Source organism: Hippocampus comes, unplaced genomic scaffold (assembly GCF_001891065.2).
Source record: "Hippocampus comes isolate QL1 unplaced genomic scaffold, H_comes_QL1_v1.1 scaffold359, whole genome shotgun sequence".
NCBI classification, from domain to species: domain Eukaryota; kingdom Metazoa; phylum Chordata; class Actinopteri; order Syngnathiformes; family Syngnathidae; genus Hippocampus; species Hippocampus comes.
The window spans coordinates 275922-296453 of record NW_017806274.1 but is presented as its reverse complement, the minus strand read 5'-3'; the positions used below and the strand labels follow the sequence as shown (position 1 = coordinate 296453).

The 20532-nt window shown below is 41.9% G+C and overlaps 3 protein-coding genes across 6 annotated transcripts in view; 1 reads left to right on the top strand and 2 right to left on the bottom strand.

Annotated features, from left to right (window-relative positions):
- Positions 1 to 47: 47 nt before the first annotated feature.
- Positions 48 to 4656, bottom strand: pdk1 (pyruvate dehydrogenase kinase, isozyme 1). Its single transcript, XM_019857587.1, has 11 exons — positions 4242 to 4656; positions 3684 to 3825; positions 3483 to 3554; positions 3221 to 3405; positions 2864 to 2959; positions 2694 to 2771; positions 2541 to 2617; positions 2348 to 2446; positions 2075 to 2185; positions 1234 to 1347; positions 48 to 1156 (listed from the first exon to the last, which is right to left on the bottom strand). The coding sequence occupies exons 1-11, from the start codon at positions 4348 to 4350 to the stop codon at positions 1016 to 1018; spliced, it is 1224 nt and encodes a 407-aa protein (XP_019713146.1). The 5' UTR covers positions 4351 to 4656; the 3' UTR covers positions 48 to 1015.
- Positions 4657 to 5535: 879 nt separating this feature from the next.
- nup62l (nucleoporin 62 like) lies at positions 5536 to 8427 on the top strand. The gene is made up of 2 exons (XM_019857586.1): positions 5536 to 7371; positions 7544 to 8427. The coding sequence occupies exons 1-2, from the start codon at positions 5926 to 5928 to the stop codon at positions 7700 to 7702; spliced, it is 1605 nt and encodes a 534-aa protein (XP_019713145.1). The 5' UTR covers positions 5536 to 5925; the 3' UTR covers positions 7703 to 8427.
- The window catches only part of itga6a (integrin, alpha 6a), a 26171-nt gene continuing 13458 nt past the window's right edge, over positions 7820 to 20532 (bottom strand). Inside the window, exons 16-26 of one of the 4 annotated variants that reach the window (XM_019857585.1) lie at positions 15289 to 15375; positions 15118 to 15197; positions 14954 to 15028; positions 14754 to 14856; positions 14451 to 14621; positions 14280 to 14369; positions 13695 to 13802; positions 13070 to 13168; positions 12857 to 12982; positions 11574 to 11698; positions 8983 to 9090 (exon numbers count right to left, since the gene is read on the bottom strand). In XM_019857585.1, coding sequence (XP_019713144.1) covers positions 11591 to 11698; positions 12857 to 12982; positions 13070 to 13168; positions 13695 to 13802; positions 14280 to 14369; positions 14451 to 14621; positions 14754 to 14856; positions 14954 to 15028; positions 15118 to 15197; positions 15289 to 15375 — 1047 coding nt within the window. In that variant the 3' untranslated portion in view covers positions 8983 to 9090; positions 11574 to 11590. Of the gene's footprint in view, positions 9091 to 9848; positions 10881 to 11447; positions 11699 to 12683; positions 12983 to 13069; positions 13169 to 13694; positions 13803 to 14279; positions 14370 to 14450; positions 14622 to 14753; positions 14857 to 14953; positions 15029 to 15117; positions 15198 to 15288; positions 15376 to 20532 lie in introns of those variants that run through there. The other 3 variants (XM_019857583.1, XR_002166550.1, XM_019857584.1) reach the window with 3 other exon arrangements.

Below are 20532 nucleotides of genomic sequence, written 5' to 3'. Positions count from 1 at the left end.
GCTTTGTGTCAAATAAGCTTTTCTATTAAAATTAACTTTCGCTGCTCTGAATGAAAATCTGCAGTTTATTACCTGTGATTTTGAAAAGTAAAATGCATGGATCCCATTTGTTTACAGCAGCTCAGACTAAAGTTTATTTTTCGCCAAAACTTTAGAACTGTTCTCCCCCCCAGCCCCCCCTTTTGTTAGGTTCTAAAGTTTTGTTGGCAACCTCAGAACGAGAACAGATGGAAAAAACGCCATTGCTCTGATTAAACAGTGGAAACAAAATCTACAGTACGAAACTGGCAGAAGCAAATGGACTTCTTCTAAGACATTAACGTTGATTTAAAAACATGCTTTTTATCAGCATTTTGTAACCCGGTGATGAAAATGAAACGTATTCCATGGAAAGGTGACACATGGGTAACGCAAAAACATACAAAGTGACGATGAACAATAACGGGAATCTCTGCAACCACGTAACCATCGTAACACGCTGAAGAGATTTGTTTGTTGCCCGAAATATGTAACCACAAACATTTTAAAAACACTAAAATAGTCCCCATACGAGATTAAAAACAAAAAAAAATTAAACAGAAAAATCCTAAAAACATGTTCTCGTATTACATGACAGTAACTCCTAAAATCTGACATTGCACATTTGACACACAAACTTACGGAAAACCGGTTTGAGTGTTTGTTCGATATCCTTGAGATCCAGCTTGAGGTCCGTGTACTACTTTATTTTGATATCAGCGATACTTACTCGATATCAAATAAATACTCAAAAGGCTTCCAAGCCATTTCAACGTCAATTTGATCGACTTAATGTGACGGGGTTTCACGAAAACCGAGTTGAATCGGAAAATTGCTTTTTCAAAAAACGTGAGCGTAACCACGCCAACCAAACCGACCTACTTTCACATAGGCCCTCCGTGAAATGGATCACACCCCACGTATCGAAATAGTGTACTGAGAAACTTGGAAAGATGCACAACCGACGACGACACTTGGAATGGCATTGGTCTCACTTCTAGAACCGCCGAAACGTCGTCATATCCTTGGGCTCTCGGCTCGGGACGCACCAGTCGTCGGCCTCGTGTATCGTCTTGTAGTGTTTCCACGCCGACTTGTTGTACACCGGGAGCCTCTCGATGGACTCGGTGGACAGCGCCTGAGGAGGAAGGAGCCGGGTCACGCCTCCGACTCGCCCCTCGTTCGGGAGTCGCGAAGGCGAATGGAGAACTTTACCCGGATGTAGATGACCGCGTCAGTCCCGTAGCCCTCCAGAGAGTACAGTTTCAGGTCTCCTTGGAAGTAGCGGGCGTAAAGTCGAGAGATGGGTAAGCCATATCCATAACCGGCCTGCATGGAAACAAGTGCTTGAGTTGAAATGTCCCTTTTGTCAAAACATGTCCTGAGCCTAATCGGTATCGGGCCAATACAGTGATCCCTCACTACTTCGCGATTCACTTATTGCAGATTCAGTTTCTCGCGGATTTTTCAAAATTATTCATTTAAAAAAAAAAAAAAAAAACGAGCGAAAATGCCGCGAGAGGCAGCGAAAGTCAACAAAACAACGGCGAGTCACATAGAGCAACATACTTCGTGGATTTTCCTCTTTTGCGGGGGTTCTGGTCCCCATTAACCGCGATAAGCGAGGGATCACTGTACAGTACAGGCCTTATTTCAAGGTACAGTATCGCGTCACTGGGTTTGAGCTTGGCCCTCTTATCAGTCACTGGCGCCCTCTTGTGGCTGTTTGACTGCATGCATTAGTGACAGAAGGTGCTTCAAAGTCCATCCTGTCAAATGAACATGAAGATGCAACTGCGTCTCTGCAAACGTCTCTGTTCATATGAATGCGGAGTGTGTCCCAACCGAAACGTGTGCATTTATTTGCCAACTCAATTTGGGTCCTCTGATTCATGTACGTACAAATCGGTTCATGACCTAGCGCCAAACCTTCATTATGCCACATCATTCAACCTAATTAATGAGAAAGTGTTGAGATTCCAGTTACATCAAGCCCTTCCAATCAAAAACCGTACAGCCACTTTCCGACCCTTGATTGGACATCGAGATGACCCACCAGAGGAGGAGCCTGGGACCCGTCGATGCTCGGTCGCGGAGCAGTGGAGTACGTGTACGTGAAGAGCCTGTCGATCTTACGCAGGGGAACGCCTCCTCCGCGATCGCTCACCTGTTTGAAACAACGATGCCGTTTTACGATTTCTGAGCACGGTGCCCGGCCTTTTTATCGTTAGGGGGATGCATTTGATTCTTTTTTTTTTCCTCCTAACCGTATGTCCTCAAAAAGTGACTCCTGAGACGCAGAGACCGATGATGTCCATTGCCCACTCACCTTAACTGTCAGATCTTCAGTTCCCAAACCGACCTGAACACGAATTGGAGGATGATCCGTGGTGTCTCCGTACAGCTCCATGGTGGCTCGCATGGCATTCTACACAAAGAACAGGTCACGGAGATGTGGAAACGCGAGAGACGTGTTCGGCTAAACCTTTGGCAACGAGCGCCGTTCACGAAGCAGGACCTACCTTGAATAATTCAAACACCATGTGGTACAAGTGTGATGGGACGTAGACCATGGTGATGGGTTTCTCCTTATCTTTGACTGTCAGGACAACCACAGATCATCAATATCAAAGACTGACATGAACCACTAATTTTTTTGGGGTTTTTATAGTTACCATTGTACTCCTCCAGTATAAGCTCCGGAGAGTTCATGTAATATCTGTCACAAAGGTTTCTTGCATTTTCATAGGCATCTAAAAGGGAAAATACGTATCAGTACTAAAGTGAAAGCAGCTCCAAACATTAAGAACGATTTTTTTACCCCCCCCCAATGAATTGTGCTCACCTTTTACAACCTCACTCACTCTACAGTGTGGGTCAATGCTGCCGATATGTTTGGGGTGAGCTGGATTAACTTTCACCTTGCCACCAAAGAGGAGCGCTGGGAACGCACATATCATGGGTCAAACTTAAAAAAAAAAAAAAAATCAAAACTATCTAAAAAAAAATCCCTGATGTGCAAGGACAAATAACATTTTTTAATCAGCATCAAAATACATTTATGAACACGTCAAGGCATCCGTGATTAAAATGTCGACTTGTGTTGTTGGTGAAATTTGGGTCAGAGACAAATTGTACAGTCTCAGCAGCAATATTCCAGCATATTTTTTTATATTCAAATTGATTAATAATCAATGCTCACTGTGCTGGTTGAGCAGCATACGGATGGAGATCCTGCTCATGTAGAACCGGTCCAGGAAGTACTGTACGTTCTGGCTAACCACCGGGTCGGTACCGTGCGTCTCCTTGTACTCCACCAGCCCCTGCGCCATTGTCGGGATGACGTCATTGTGACGATTTCGGATATTGATCACCGCATCTGTGAAACTGACGGCGGAAGCCCATGTTACAACGGACACGGCGAGTTGTGGGGAGAATTGAAAGTCCGTGAAATGAAAACATACTCATATGTCACTTTCTCATCGTCTGCATTTTTGTCTTTGAACTCGAGGATCTCCTGGAGACTTTGAACATACCTGTACGTAGAAAATGTAATTAGAAAACCTAATTACATTTACATTACCACAGAGACATAAATCCAAAATGTTTCAATTTTTTTCAAGACAATGTAACTGATTTGACAAATTGAACGTAAATGCGCATACCAGCTCTGTACCAGGCGCACGGATGGCGTTCTTAGTAAGTTATCTGGCAACAAGTTGATCTCCTTCATGATGTTTGCCAGCCTCACAGGCAACTCCTGCCTGAGGAAGGCGAAGGACGTTTTCTCACAAGCATTTTCTGAACCTGGGTTGAAAGGGGGACGACACATATTATTACCCCCGCTGGCCACTGTATTCGGCACTTCAGAAACATCTGTTTTCCAGGTTGATAAGTCAATACGTTAAATGTTTAACGCCCGGCGAAGAAACTAACCAATACTGACTGATACTGTATATGTATATCCTAAATTTACGTTGACATTTTGAGGTTAAAAGAAAGTGGCCCAAGATTTTTGCATGATTGGCTCATATCCGTGAAGTACGTCTTTTTCATACAAACATTTACGGTAACTACGACGTTACTACTGCATTAAGAGAAAACAACGCGTTCCGATTGACGTACAAATTCGTCGCCACACTTGGAAGTGCAATTGGGTCGTAAACCGAGGACCTCCAATGTAAAGGTTGGTCGCCAGTTTACGTGACGTTTTCACGTCTTACCAAAATCCAGAAATTGCTTCATGGACAAAGGGGAGGGCGAGAATTTGGAATAGTAGTCTATGTCTCTCCCTATGGACACGCTGCTCCGCAGAAACCTTAAAAGTCTCATGGTTGTCCTCCGCTGTCGTCCGTCCGGGCCTCGCAAAACTGTGCTAATCTACCAGCATTAGCTCCATTGCTATCGAGATGCTATCAAAAAAAAATACTATGGCAAGTAAAATTTTAAAATGGCTGTCGTGTAGTTTGGTGAAATGTGTGAACGCCCCATCGTCCCTGTTAATGCCACGAGGTGTTTCCAATGTAATAATTAATTGAGGCAGACATGCAAGCTTAAAGTCTGCACCCCGATCGTGGGTATGTACGCAGCAACGTCCCAAAGACACCAAGTGCCGTCAAGATAGTACACTACACTTCCCTTTCACTGGCACGTTGTTTTTCAAAACGTTACTCTTTATTTGCATTTGTTTATGTCTCATTGTTATGGTTATGATATCCTCAGACAGTAATAATGATTATATGAAGAATGATAATTATAACTCCCCCCCAAAAAAGGCTGATAAACATTCCGCAAAAACCAAAACACAAAAAAAAAAAATACAATATTGAAGACATTTTTGTAAATACATTTACCAAAACATAGATTTGCCTGAAAAACAGGCAGCAGTTTTATTTAAAAAATGAAAAAGGGTTGAATGACAATGTCCAATTTGGATGCACCTAACTTTTGTGCTGTGACGATATGCCGAAGACTTTGCACTGTGGTCATACCGGTCAACTCATACGGTTTAGCCATAGTTCATACGGATTTTGTGGTGAATCTTACGTATATGGCCATATCGCACAAATCATACGGATTCTGAAAAGTTCCGTTTTTTTCCCCCTAACAGGTAGTTCCGTTTGCTTTTGCCCAGAATGGTGCTAGTCTACTCTTATGCTTTCATTTCCGGTAACTTTCCAGTAAATCACGTGGTTCCTAGTTGAAAACAGCAGAGTATTCATTGCATACTTCGGTAGTATACAAACAAGTTCTACAAGGAAACAAATATTCATATTTCGTGGGGTTTTTTACACAGGTTGGCACTCCGAAAAGTTGACAGGTATGTGTGGTTCTGATTTAGTGTTTTATAGCTTAAGGGCCACGTAGTCTTACCAAGCCACGAATTGTCTTCGAATCATTGGAAGACTCTTCGAATGATGAGAAACGGCGTAATATTACATGAATATCAAGCATATCGAATACATAATCAAACGACGTTAATCGAGTTACATACAGCTCACGTTACATACAGCTCAATCGAGTTACATACAGACAACATTTTGCTCAAAAACGTTGGATACTAAAAAAGGTCGAAAACGACCAACAAACTGACCAAGACGCAAAAGAAAACCCGGAAGCGGTCATAAATCGTCACTTCCGCTAGCAATAGCATGCATTTCCTCCTGTGTGACGATGAAACAAATTTTGAAGCCACGTTTTTTGACAGTGATGTGCAACTAGTTTGTGTTCGCCGCTCGTTATTGTAATGACAACTAACCCGTGATCTATTTGATACAAGTTCCGCGGTATAGGAGGCGCATTCGACACCATCGGACCCAACTTTCAGCAAGTTGCACCCGCGACCCGCCAAAAATCCAGCGAGGTACGTGATCCATTTTGTCATACGCCATCGTCCGGTGAGCGACCATGAGTGGCGGCTTCAACTTCGGTCAGCCTTCCACGGGCTTTTCTTCCGGCGCCGCAAAGACCACAGCTCCAGCGGCACCCATTGCGAGCTTCGGCCTGACAACGTCCACTCCCGCAGCCGCTGGAAGCAGTGGCGGCGGCGGCTTCTCTTTCGGATCGTCCGCGCAGACCGCCGTGAGTAGTAACCCGAGCGGCGGTTATAGCTTCGGCACCCCAGTTAAGACCACCACTGCCGCCGGGAGCCTCACGTTCGGGACCCCCACCACCACTACATTCAGCCTGGGTTCAACTTCTCAACCCACCCCGACTGCGGGTCTCACTTTGGGCTCCGTAGCGACACCGGCGACTTCGTCGTCTGGTTTCAGCCTGGGTTCGGGCTTGACTGCACCTGCGGGGGGAGGATTCTCTTTCGGGACGGCAACCCAAGCCCCAGCTCAAACCCAGCCGGCAGCAGCAGCAGCAGCACCCACTACAAGTGCACCGGGAGGCCTCACATTTGGAGGTTTTAGCTTCGGTGGAAACAAGGTACAAGTCACCCCAGCGGCAGCCACAACAAGCGTGCCGGGGGGCGGCTTCTCTTTAGGTTCAAGTGTCGCTCCAAGCCTCACACTGGGAGCCCAGACCACCTCCACAACGGTAGCTTCAGCTCCACAGGCTGGAGGTTTCAGCCTGGGAATTAAACCCTCATCAACTCCAGCTCCCCCTGCAGTGACCCAGGTGGCTCCATCTCTGTTCATGACCCCAACGACATCAACTGCCACTGTGATGGGTTCTGGTTTTACTTTCAGTGGAACTGCGACGCCAGCTGCGGCTCTCGCTGCGACGACCACCGCAGCCAGCGGAGGCCTGTCCTTTACGCTTAAACCTCTCGGAGCAGTGACCTCCAGCACCGCCGCGCCCTCCATCGCCTCGGCCGCGACCACCACATCGGCTTTCTCTCTGGGACTCAAACCGGTCATCACCACGACCGCAGCTACTGTAGCCACCACCCTGCCAACCACCGCCGCTCCTGCCGTGATGACCTACGCCCAGCTGGAGGGCCTCATAAACAAGTGGAGCCTGGAGCTGGAAGACCAAGAGAGATATTTCCTCCAGCAAGCCACTCAGGTCAACGCGTGGGACCGCATGCTGGTGGAAAACGGCGAGAAGATCACGTCCCTTCACAAGGAGATGGAGAAGGTGAAGCTGGACCAGAGGAGGCTCAACCAGGAGCTGGATTTCATCCTGTCCCAACAGAAGGAGCTGGAGGACTTGCTGTGCCCGCTGGAGGAGTCGGTGAAGGAGCAGAGCGGCACCATCTACATGCAGAACGCCGACGAGGAGCGCGAGAGGACGTACAAGCTGGCGGAGAACGTGGACGCGCAGCTCAAGAGGATGTCGCAGGACCTGAAGGAGATCATCGAGCACCTCAATACGTCCAGCGGCCCGGCCGACACCAGCGACCCGGTAAGATGGCCTCAAGTAAACACCTCAGTCCTCCTAACTAGGGTTGCAAAATTTTCATTGGGCAGTTGAAATGGAAATTATGCAAATGTTATTCGAAGTAAATGGGATTTGATTATTGAATGAAATCACATTTTGTGAGCCGACACTTAACGTCTCATTTTTCCTTTGTCAGCTTCAACAAATCTGCAAAATCCTCAATGCCCACATGGATTCCCTGCAGTGGATCGACCAGAATTCGGTTCTCCTGCAGAGACGAGTGGAGGAGGTGTCCAAACTGTGTGACAACCAACGCAAAGAGCAGGAGAAGACCTTTCGTTTAGCGTTTGACTGACACACAAAAAAAAAAAGAAAAGAAAAAAAACACACTTTTCAGCGTTTATTGTCAAAATATTTTTGCCTTTGTAGGCAGTAGTGTTCATCATTATTGGCGTTTACTTTTTTGTTGTTGTTGTCAGGTATCATCCAGGACGCTTGATTTTCAAGTTTGTTTTTTTCTAAGACCTTATCTCTCTTCATGTCAATGTTCCAAATATCAAATCAATGTTTTAATAAGATATTTTTGGATGAATAAAATAAATTGATAAAAAAATAATGGTCACTTACAGGATATTTAAGTTACAAACACATTCACAAATCAAATTACTGGGCAGATGGAGAACTGCAACCATTAACACTGACTGACATTGGACAGTCATCAGGTGAGTGAATCACTACATCGTCAGGCTGTGAACTGTATTCAGGCCGACTTGTGAATTTACCGGCATAGTTTTAGCATGAGTTTTATTAACGCATGTGTAAATGTGTTGAGCAGATGTAGGTAAAGCATCGTCAATGCAAAAAATAAAATAGCGGCAAAGTCCAATTTTGAAAAATATTTTTTATTCCAGTTGACAATTTAACATTTACATTATGAAATAATCTAATTCGGGACATTTTGCTACATCCTTTTAGTTTCACATGAAGAATGACTTTCAGTGACGATGCTACCCTAAAAATATAAAACAAGCAAACATTTATTCAGAGGTGAGTCGCCTGTGATGTTTGATGTTTAAAAAATTTTTTTTACAAAAGTACTTTAATACAATACATACAAAAAGTCAAGTGTCCCATCTGTGCATAGTTTTTTTTTTTTTTTTTAAATTCTGCAAGGTTTTGAGACAGTACCACTACATCGGATCAGTAGTTCATTTTCAAATGTACGTCAGTCCATTTCACACAAAAGACTGAACATCTTTGGCTCCATCAAACATGATTTATCAAAAAATAAATATACAATGTGCATAAAACATATATACAAAAGTTACAAATCCATGTCGAAAACTCATTTGTGCGGTGTAGAAAGACTACCGATTCCTGGTGAACGCATGAAGAAAAATATTTGACATCGCAAAGGCTTGGACATCCAATACAACGAGCCGTATTAAAATTTCTGCCTCAACAAAGATAATTGCGCATTATTTATTGTCTTTGTTAACGTAGACTACAGCTCTTGTATTGGATCGTCATTTGATTGTGCATTCAAGTCCACTTCAGGACCAATTTGTTGTCCCTGACTCAGGAGTAACTTTCATTGTCAACCCACATTGTCATCCACGGCTTCTTCTCAAAGGCATCCAACTTGACTTTGCCGTCTTCGTAGTGAGAAGAATCCTTCCGGATCCGCACGGCATGATACTGAGGAATGGCGTCCTCCTGCTTGGAGCGTTTGAAAAAGCCACACTGGGTAGACAGAGGAATTAAAAACACACCCACACACAATGAAAAAGCCACACTGGGTAGACAAACAGAGGAATTAAAAACACACCCACACACACAAAAACTTGTAATTGTTGAGCTGGCTATGCGAAATGACGAAGCATGCGTTGCGCAATTCATTGGGCGTTTTCAAAAGCCAAGTCGATGTCAGCCAAAGCACCTGCAAAGCACACAATTACACAACAACGATGATCTTGTGACGGAAGTGTCGCACAAGAGCAATTTGTTTTGGTTGAGTGCAATCTGTGTCGGGTTAAATATGTGCAGAGCCGGTCCAAGCTATAAAGTTCAAGTGAAATTATTTGGATACATGAAGAAAAAAAAATCTAAATCATCTCAAAATTAATAAAATGTCGCCTAAATACAGAAAAGTGTACATGGAGACGGTCTTGGCCTTAGTAATATTCGTCATACTTCGCAGAAGATAAAGAATGGGAGTAGTCTTTTTTTACGGGTTGCTCCACTGCTTCTGTTCATATATCTGTCGCTTTAAGGGTTATAACGTTGCAACACCGACGCTAATTGTAAGCCCAATTTGCATCGCCAATGATGTGTTAGCATTAAGCTAGCGGACTTTTTTTGGCAGTAAACTTAATGAGTTCTTCTTCAATAGCAGTGCAAAAAAAAGAATCCAAAATACTACTTTAGGATTTGTTGACTGTTAATTGCTCTTTGGGGTCCCCCAGTGGTCAGTTGGTTCTAAGAAGGTGTTTAGTGGTTTCACGCCTTGGGCCGGCTCTACTTCTGCGCTTACAATAAAGCTGCTGAAGTGAGTTCATTAGTTGCTGCACATGCTCAATTTATTTTTTTTAATTTATTTTTGAGTTTTTTTTTGCTTGGTTTTGAACCTGTTCTGAGCTTAAAATCAGGCCTCAGCAGAGAGCTTGTCTTTGTCAGAAGGCTGAACATGGATCTCAGCCTTGTGATAGGCCGCATCGTACTGGTCTTTGGATGCTCTCTTGAAGAAACCACACTGAAGGAAAGGCGGGGGTGGGGAGGGGAGCAAGGGTGATCAATCAACAATCACAAAAGTACCACAAGTAAAATAAATATTCACCCGGTATGAAAAAAAAAGACTGTCCAATGCAAGTCTCAGCATTTTGTTCATTTTTTTGTTTGTTTGTTGTTATCTGGGAAACAAACACAAAGTGTTCTTTGTGTTTTAGATCAAAAGAACAACTTAAAAAAAATTGACAACACAGTAAAGCCCAATCCATCACTGTTTCAGGCTTCGCGCTTCCACTTTTTTATTTTTTGGCATGAATTGGCATTTTGGTTTAACTGTTGTCTATTTGGGGTTTGATGCCACTATTGACCACTAGATGGAAGCACACAAATTACTTTCAGAATCTGCACATTTGAAAGAACAATAGGAAGTCAAAAGCAACACCTTAGTTTTTGTTGAAAACTACACTGGTGTACACATTAAAAAAAAAATTACATCAGAGATGCAAGTAAACTTTTCTGAATTAATTTATGGTGTCAGTTCCACATTTTCACTTGTTTTTTTCCCTCGCACAACAGGTTTTCATAATAATATGTAATGTAGTAATATTTATGAATTAAGGGTTAGATTCACCCCACGACTCGACCCCGGATAAGAGGTAGAAAATGGATTGATAAATGGGTTCAATTTAGCAATAGGTGGAATTTTTTTCTGGTCAAATATTGTGCAAGCTTTTATAGGCCAACTTGAAAACAAAAAAAAAAGAAAATTTTCTAAAAATCAGTGTTAACAATACATTCACGGACACCTAAACTGCAAAGCACACAATTACACAACAACGATGATCTTGTGACGGAAGTGTCGCACAAGAGCAATTTGTTTTGGTTGAGTGCAATCTGTGTCGGGTTAAATATGTGCAGAGCCGGTCCAAGCTATAAAGTTCAAGTGAAATTATTTGGATACATGAAGAAAAAAAAATCTAAATCATCTCAAAATTAATAAAATGTCGCCTAAATACAGAAAAGTGTACATGGAGACGGTCTTGGCCTTAGTAATATTCGTCATACTTCGCAGAAGATAAAGAATGGGAGTAGTCTTTTTTTACGGGTTGCTCCACTGCTTCTGTTCATATATCTGTCGCTTTAAGGGTTATAACGTTGCAACACCGACGCTAATTGTAAGCCCAATTTGCATCGCCAATGATGTGTTAGCATTAAGCTAGCGGACTTTTTTTGGCAGTAAACTTAATGAGTTCTTCTTCAATAGCAGTGCAAAAAAAAGAATCCAAAATACTACTTTAGGATTTGTTGACTGTTAATTGCTCTTTGGGGTCCCCCAGTGGTCAGTTGGTTCTAAGAAGGTGTTTAGTGGTTTCACGCCTTGGGCCGGCTCTACTTCTGCGCTTACAATAAAGCTGCTGAAGTGAGTTCATTAGTTGCTGCACATGCTCAATTTATTTTTTTTAATTTATTTTTGAGTTTTTTTTTGCTTGGTTTTGAACCTGTTCTGAGCTTAAAATCAGGCCTCAGCAGAGAGCTTGTCTTTGTCAGAAGGCTGAACATGGATCTCAGCCTTGTGATAGGCCGCATCGTACTGGTCTTTGGATGCTCTCTTGAAGAAACCACACTGAAGGAAAGGCGGGGGTGGGGAGGGGAGCAAGGGTGATCAATCAACAATCACAAAAGTACCACAAGTAAAATAAATATTCACCCGGTATGAAAAAAAAAGACTGTCCAATGCAAGTCTCAGCATTTTGTTCATTTTTTTGTTTGTTTGTTGTTATCTGGGAAACAAACACAAAGTGTTCTTTGTGTTTTAGATCAAAAGAACAACTTAAAAAAAATTGACAACACAGTAAAGCCCAATCCATCACTGTTTCAGGCTTCGCGCTTCCACTTTTTTATTTTTTGGCATGAATTGGCATTTTGGTTTAACTGTTGTCTATTTGGGGTTTGATGCCACTATTGACCACTAGATGGAAGCACACAAATTACTTTCAGAATCTGCACATTTGAAAGAACAATAGGAAGTCAAAAGCAACACCTTAGTTTTTGTTGAAAACTACACTGGTGTACACATTAAAAAAAAAATTACATCAGAGATGCAAGTAAACTTTTCTGAATTAATTTATGGTGTCAGTTCCACATTTTCACTTGTTTTTTTCCCTCGCACAACAGGTTTTCATAATAATATGTAATGTAGTAATATTTATGAATTAAGGGTTAGATTCACCCCACGACTCGACCCCGGATAAGAGGTAGAAAATGGATTGATAAATGGGTTCAATTTAGCAATAGGTGGAATTTTTTTCTGGTCAAATATTGTGCAAGCTTTTATAGGCCAACTTGAAAACAAAAAAAAAAGAAAATTTTCTAAAAATCAGTGTTAACAATACATTCACGGACACCTAAAGCCATCTCTGATTAAAGTTTGCTGTTGATCAGTGTGATTGAATGCCATCCATTGTAATCCTGCTTTTTATGCCTAGAGAAATCTTACTGTACATGCTTTTCATTGGACAGTGCATACCTGTCTCAGCTCCTTTTTCCCTTTTTGCAAAAAAAAAAGAAAATTTTCTAAAAATCAGTGTTAACAATACATTCACGGACACCTAAAGCCATCTCTGATTAAAGTTTGCTGTTGATCAGTGTGATTGAATGCCATCCATTGTAATCCTGCTTTTTATGCCTAGAGAAATCTTACTGTACATGCTTTTCATTGGACAGTGCATACCTGTCTCAGCTCCTTTTTCCCTTTTTGTTTGACTGAATGCTTTCCACTCACCTTCCACAGCAGACAGACCAACAATGCCAAAATCAAGATCCCTGCCAGAACAGCGACCACGATGATCCACCAGGGGACGCCACCATACTGGGCCACTGCACTCTCAGGGAACACTGTAAGCATCACCTGCCAACAACACACACAACTGATTAAAAAAAAAAATGCATGATTGCAGATGTCACAAGCTATCCCACCTGACATCTTGTGCCTTACGTCAGTGTCAGGAGTTTTCAGGATCATGTTTGTGGACTGAGTGTGGAGCACCAGTGAAGCCCTCACAATGATGTCCAAGGACGAAAGGGAAGTGTAATCCTGTGTCAAGACCAAACTGGGTGAGTGATTTCATCAGTGGTGTGAAGTAACTAAGTACAAATAGAAAAACTCAAAGGGAAAATAAGGCAAGAAATCCCAAATCTAACCTGGAAAAAAACCTGGAAACAAAATAAGGAAACTTGAGAAGGGTTGACAATGGATGCTGAATGGGCAACATTTAACCCACAATGTGGTGCTATAAATCTAGATCAAAACGTTCCTCCGGGCTCACTGCTATCGACTGAAATTGCAGTCGGTGCCTTCGGGTTCGCATTGTGAACATGATGTCAATTTTAGTTGCGATGGCTGTGCTGCGATGGTAATAATGGATAGATTAATCTGTTTAATTCTTAATCCACAAGCACATTACGAATCAAAATACCGTGTTTCGATGACAAGCAGGGCACATTGAGCATAACTGCAAAAAAACAATCTTTGCCTTGAGCTCCCCTTGATGTAGATCTGCATTTCACTGACTACTGTATAGGAAGAATTTATAATGATGCGAAAAATAGTTTTATGGCACCTCCAGAAAGGTTGAGTTCCACAGACGAGCTCTGAGTTCCACTGTCGACCCGTCGAGTCCATGCAGGGGGCACTTAAGCAGCACACACTGCAAATCTTTCCCACATGCCTGAAAAGGAAAGCGTGTGTTAAGACCTCCTGAAAAGGAAACTCAAGTCAAACATTTTTTTGCAATACTTCTGTTCTATCTTCCCCCAGGAGTCTAAACAGTTTTGTTTTTGATTAATATTGCATTTGTGGAATAAGATTTAAGAAGAACGCGGGCACTGTACTTCCCTCTGCTGGCCGCTACTTTGTAATTGATGTCAAGGTGCCCTTGGGCTCGCATTGCGAATCAACAGCACAGGGCAGTACAGGACAGAATATCAGTTCCTTGAGATTGATAATGTTACATTCATTTCCTTAATTATTATTCCACAATTAATATTAATCAGAAAACGTGTTTGAACTAGTGGGGGGCACACAGAACATATTATTGCAAAGATTTTTTTTTTTTTAACTCGAGTTCTCCTTTAAAGCTAACTTCATAGATTGCTTGTGCTGTGTACATCAATTTGAGACAGCAAAAAAAAAAAAAAATGCTCACCAAAATTCTATTTTTGTCTGAGAGTGAGCAATTCTTGCCTCTTGTTTTTTTCGCTGAAATTTCACGCTTTGTCCTGAGTGCGGAACTCTCCTGAAAGCACATAGATTCTCATGAAACAGCAAGGAAGCAATCGTGTTTTAGGGTCTGAGTGGCCTCTGGATTCAATTGTACCTGGATGTGTTTTAAAGGGTTGATTTCAAACTCTGGTGTGCAAATGACGTCATGCAGGCCTTCTTTAGCGTTCACTTTCACCAGGTACAAAAGCCATTTGCCATTGTTGTTGGATTTGGGCCACTGAATGTGCAGCGACGATTTGACGGGGGCGTCCCACAAGTTGTTGATCTGAGGGGGGGGGGGGGGGGGGACAGCAACATGTTTGGCATAAACAGTCAATTTGTTAACATTTAGCAGGCATTGTCCAGCAAATGTTGGCCAAATAGTGTCGCCGGGAGAACATGAGTCACATCAACATACTCTGAATGTGTAATTGACCAAACTGCCGATCTCCTCTTCAGTCTTCATGGCGCTCTCTCCTCTCACAACTCCGCCAAACGAAACCCGATTAGGGTTGGCTTCCCTGAAGGAGACGAGCCAAAGTAAATCACGACCTCCTAACATGCATTAGTAGCACGTTCTGTTTACACGTACGCGCTTGCGGACGGACACAAACATACCCAGTCACCGACAATGGCAATTCAATCATCACTTTGGCTTTGACTCTCACCCGGGCCAAATTTTGTACGCTGGTTCTGAATAGAAAGAAAAGTGGGGGGAAAAAAAGGTCAATTAAAAATATACAACGGGGGGGCAAAGCTGAGGGTGAGCTAGTCATTGTTACGTTTGGAGCTGCAGGTCGATATCAATCTCCGCGGTCTCCAGTGTCATCGCCGTGGTGCTCAGGATGATGTAAAATGTCACCTTTAGTCAGAACAGCCTTTCTTATTTCAAACGCCAATATGACAAAAGCTTCAAAAGTGCTGCGGAAGGATTGCAATGCGCGACTTTGTACCTGGGATCCCCGCTTAAATGGGTTGCCGACCTCGCAGTCGGCCTGAGAGCCGTTTTGATTCGCGACGCATATGATCTGCTTGTCCATCTAGGGGGAAAGGTAGAAAATATTTCAGGAGACTAAAATGGTCATTATCTTTGCCACATTTATTTTCTTTGTATTATTTTTAGTGCTGTCAGTTTAACGCGTCATTATCGGCATTAATTTAACATTTTTTCACTCGATTGCGATTAAATATTTTAATCGTTTGACAGCACTAATTATTTTATTTCTACGGTAGGCTATTTGGTAAGATTTGGCGCTCACTACAGAAGCTTTATTGAGCTTTATCTGATGTTTGGCAAGGTTCAACTTTTTCTCCAAGGCGTGCATACATCTATGCGGAGAAAAAAACGTCCATAAAATCCAAACTAGTAGGGCATTTGTTCAGCTATTTTCAGTGGTCGAAGTGGGCATAAGTACAGAAGTACGAACTGCAACCATTAACACTGACTGACATTGGACAGTCATCAGGTGAGTGAATCACTACATCGTCAGGCTGTGAACTGTATTCAGGCCGACTTGTGAATTTACCGGCATAGTTTTAGCATGAGTTTTATTAACGCATGTGTAAATGTGTTGAGCAGATGTAGGTAAAGCATCGTCAATGCAAAAAATAAAATAGCGGCAAAGTCCAATTTTGAAAAATATTTTTTATTCCAGTTGACAATTTAACATTTACATTATGAAATAATCTAATTCGGGACATTTTGCTACATCCTTTTAGTTTCACATGAAGAATGACTTTCAGTGACGATGCTACCCTAAAAATATAAAACAAGCAAACATTTATTCAGAGGTGAGTCGCCTGTGATGTTTGATGTTTAAAAAATTTTTTTTACAAAAGTACTTTAATACAATACATACAAAAAGTCAAGTGTCCCATCTGTGCATAGTTTTTTTTTTTTTTTTTAAATTCTGCAAGGTTTTGAGACAGTACCACTACATCGGATCAGTAGTTCATTTTCAAATGTACGTCAGTCCATTTCACACAAAAGACTGAACATCTTTGGCTCCATCAAACATGATTTATCAAAAAATAAATATACAATGTGCATAAAACATATATACAAAAGTTACAAATCCATGTCGAAAACTCATTTGTGCGGTGTAGAAAGACTACCGATTCCTGGTGAACGCATGAAGAAAAATATTTGACATCGCAAAGGCTTGGACATCCAATACAACGAGCCGTATTAAAATTTCTGCCTCAACAAAGATAATTGCGCATTATTTATTGTCTTTGTTAACGTAGACTACAGCTCTTGTATTGGATCGTCATTTGATTGTGCATTCAAGTCCACTTCAGGACCAATTTGTTGTCCCTGACTCAGGAGTAACTTTCATTGTCAACCCACATTGTCATCCACGGCTTCTTCTCAAAGGCATCCAACTTGACTTTGCCGTCTTCGTAGTGAGAAGAATCCTTCCGGATCCGCACGGCATGATACTGAGGAATGGCGTCCTCCTGCTTGGAGCGTTTGAAAAAGCCACACTGGGTAGACAGAGGAATTAAAAACACACCCACACACACAAAAACTTGTAATTGTTGAGCTGGCTATGCGAAATGACGAAGCATGCGTTGCGCAATTCATTGGGCGTTTTCAAAAGCCAAGTCGATGTCAGCCAAAGCACCTGCAAAGCACACAATTACACAACAACGATGATCTTGTGACGGAAGTGTCGCACAAGAGCAATTTGTTTTGGTTGAGTGCAATCTGTGTCGGGTTAAATATGTGCAGAGCCGGTCCAAGCTATAAAGTTCAAGTGAAATTATTTGGATACATGAAGAAAAAAAAATCTAAATCATCTCAAAATTAATAAAATGTCGCCTAAATACAGAAAAGTGTACATGGAGACGGTCTTGGCCTTAGTAATATTCGTCATACTTCGCAGAAGATAAAGAATGGGAGTAGTCTTTTTTTACGGGTTGCTCCACTGCTTCTGTTCATATATCTGTCGCTTTAAGGGTTATAACGTTGCAACACCGACGCTAATTGTAAGCCCAATTTGCATCGCCAATGATGTGTTAGCATTAAGCTAGCGGACTTTTTTTGGCAGTAAACTTAATGAGTTCTTCTTCAATAGCAGTGCAAAAAAAAGAATCCAAAATACTACTTTAGGATTTGTTGACTGTTAATTGCTCTTTGGGGTCCCCCAGTGGTCAGTTGGTTCTAAGAAGGTGTTTAGTGGTTTCACGCCTTGGGCCGGCTCTACTTCTGCGCTTACAATAAAGCTGCTGAAGTGAGTTCATTAGTTGCTGCACATGCTCAATTTATTTTTTTTAATTTATTTTTGAGTTTTTTTTTGCTTGGTTTTGAACCTGTTCTGAGCTTAAAATCAGGCCTCAGCAGAGAGCTTGTCTTTGTCAGAAGGCTGAACATGGATCTCAGCCTTGTGATAGGCCGCATCGTACTGGTCTTTGGATGCTCTCTTGAAGAAACCACACTGAAGGAAAGGCGGGGGTGGGGAGGGGAGCAAGGGTGATCAATCAACAATCACAAAAGTACCACAAGTAAAATAAATATTCACCCGGTATGAAAAAAAAAGACTGTCCAATGCAAGTCTCAGCATTTTGTTCATTTTTTTGTTTGTTTGTTGTTATCTGGGAAACAAACACAAAGTGTTCTTTGTGTTTTAGATCAAAAGAACAACTTAAAAAAAATTGACAACACAGTAAAGCCCAATCCATCACTGTTTCAGGCTTCGCGCTTCCACTTTTTTATTTTTTGGCATGAATTGGCATTTTGGTTTAACTGTTGTCTATTTGGGGTTTGATGCCACTATTGACCACTAGATGGAAGCACACAAATTACTTTCAGAATCTGCACATTTGAAAGAACAATAGGAAGTCAAAAGCAACACCTTAGTTTTTGTTGAAAACTACACTGGTGTACACATTAAAAAAAAAATTACATCAGAGATGCAAGTAAACTTTTCTGAATTAATTTATGGTGTCAGTTCCACATTTTCACTTGTTTTTTTCCCTCGCACAACAGGTTTTCATAATAATATGTAATGTAGTAATATTTATGAATTAAGGGTTAGATTCACCCCACGACTCGACCCCGGATAAGAGGTAGAAAATGGATTGATAAATGGGTTCAATTTAGCAATAGGTGGAATTTTTTTCTGGTCAAATATTGTGCAAGCTTTTATAGGCCAACTTGAAAACAAAAAAAAAAGAAAATTTTCTAAAAATCAGTGTTAACAATACATTCACGGACACCTAAAGCCATCTCTGATTAAAGTTTGCTGTTGATCAGTGTGATTGAATGCCATCCATTGTAATCCTGCTTTTTATGCCTAGAGAAATCTTACTGTACATGCTTTTCATTGGACAGTGCATACCTGTCTCAGCTCCTTTTTCCCTTTTTGTTTGACTGAATGCTTTCCACTCACCTTCCACAGCAGACAGACCAACAATGCCAAAATCAAGATCCCTGCCAGAACAGCGACCACGATGATCCACCAGGGGACGCCACCATACTGGGCCACTGCACTCTCAGGGAACACTGTAAGCATCACCTGCCAACAACACACACAACTGATTAAAAAAAAAAAATGCATGATTGCAGATGTCACAAGCTATCCCACCTGACATCTTGTGCCTTACGTCAGTGTCAGGAGTTTTCAGGATCATGTTTGTGGACTGAGTGTGGAGCACCAGTGAAGCCCTCACAATGATGTCCAAGGACGAAAGGGAAGTGTAATCCTGTGTCAAGACCAAACTGGGTGAGTGATTTCATCAGTGGTGTGAAGTAACTAAGTACAAATAGAAAAACTCAAAGGGAAAATAAGGCAAGAAATCCCAAATCTAACCTGGAAAAAAACCTGGAAACAAAATAAGGAAACTTGAGAAGGGTTGACAATGGATGCTGAATGGGCAACATTTAACCCACAATGTGGTGCTATAAATCTAGATCAAAACGTTCCTCCGGGCTCACTGCTATCGACTGAAATTGCAGTCGGTGCCTTCGGGTTCGCATTGTGAACATGATGTCAATTTTAGTTGCGATGGCTGTGCTGCGATGGTAATAATGGATAGATTAATCTGTTTAATTCTTAATCCACAAGCACATTACGAATCAAAATACCGTGTTTCGATGACAAGCAGGGCACATTGAGCATAACTGCAAAAAAACAATCTTTGCCTTGAGCTCCCCTTGATGTAGATCTGCATTTCACTGACTACTGTATAGGAAGAATTTATAATGATGCGAAAAATAGTTTTATGGCACCTCCAGAAAGGTTGAGTTCCACAGACGAGCTCTGAGTTCCACTGTCGACCCGTCGAGTCCATGCAGGGGGCACTTAAGCAGCACACACTGCAAATCTTTCCCACATGCCTGAAAAGGAAAGCGTGTGTTAAGACCTCCTGAAAAGGAAACTCAAGTCAAACATTTTTTTGCAATACTTCTGTTCTATCTTCCCCCAGGAGTCTAAACAGTTTTGTTTTTGATTAATATTGCATTTGTGGAATAAGATTTAAGAAGAACGCGGGCACTGTACTTCCCTCTGCTGGCCGCTACTTTGTAATTGATGTCAAGGTGCCCTTGGGCTCGCATTGCGAATCAACAGCACAGGGCAGTACAGGACAGAATATCAGTTCCTTGAGATTGATAATGTTACATTCATTTCCTTAATTATTATTCCACAATTAATATTAATCAGAAAACGTGTTTGAACTAGTGGGGGGCACACAGAACATATTATTGCAAAGATTTTTTTTTTTTTAACTCGAGTTCTCCTTTAAAGCTAACTTCATAGATTGCTTGTGCTGTGTACATCAATTTGAGACAGCAAAAAAAAAAAAAAATGCTCACCAAAATTCTATTTTTGTCTGAGAGTGAGCAATTCTTGCCTCTTGTTTTTTTCGCTGAAATTTCACGCTTTGTCCTGAGTGCGGAACTCTCCTGAAAGCACATAGATTCTCATGAAACAGCAAGGAAGCAATCGTGTTTTAGGGTCTGAGTGGCCTCTGGATTCAATTGTACCTGGATGTGTTTTAAAGGGTTGATTTCAAACTCTGGTGTGCAAATGACGTCATGCAGGCCTTCTTTAGCGTTCACTTTCACCAGGTACAAAAGCCATTTGCCATTGTTGTTGGATTTGGGCCACTGAATGTGCAGCGACGATTTGACGGGGGCGTCCCACAAGTTGTTGATCTGAGGGGGGGGGGGGGGGGGGGGGCAAACGGTTTGG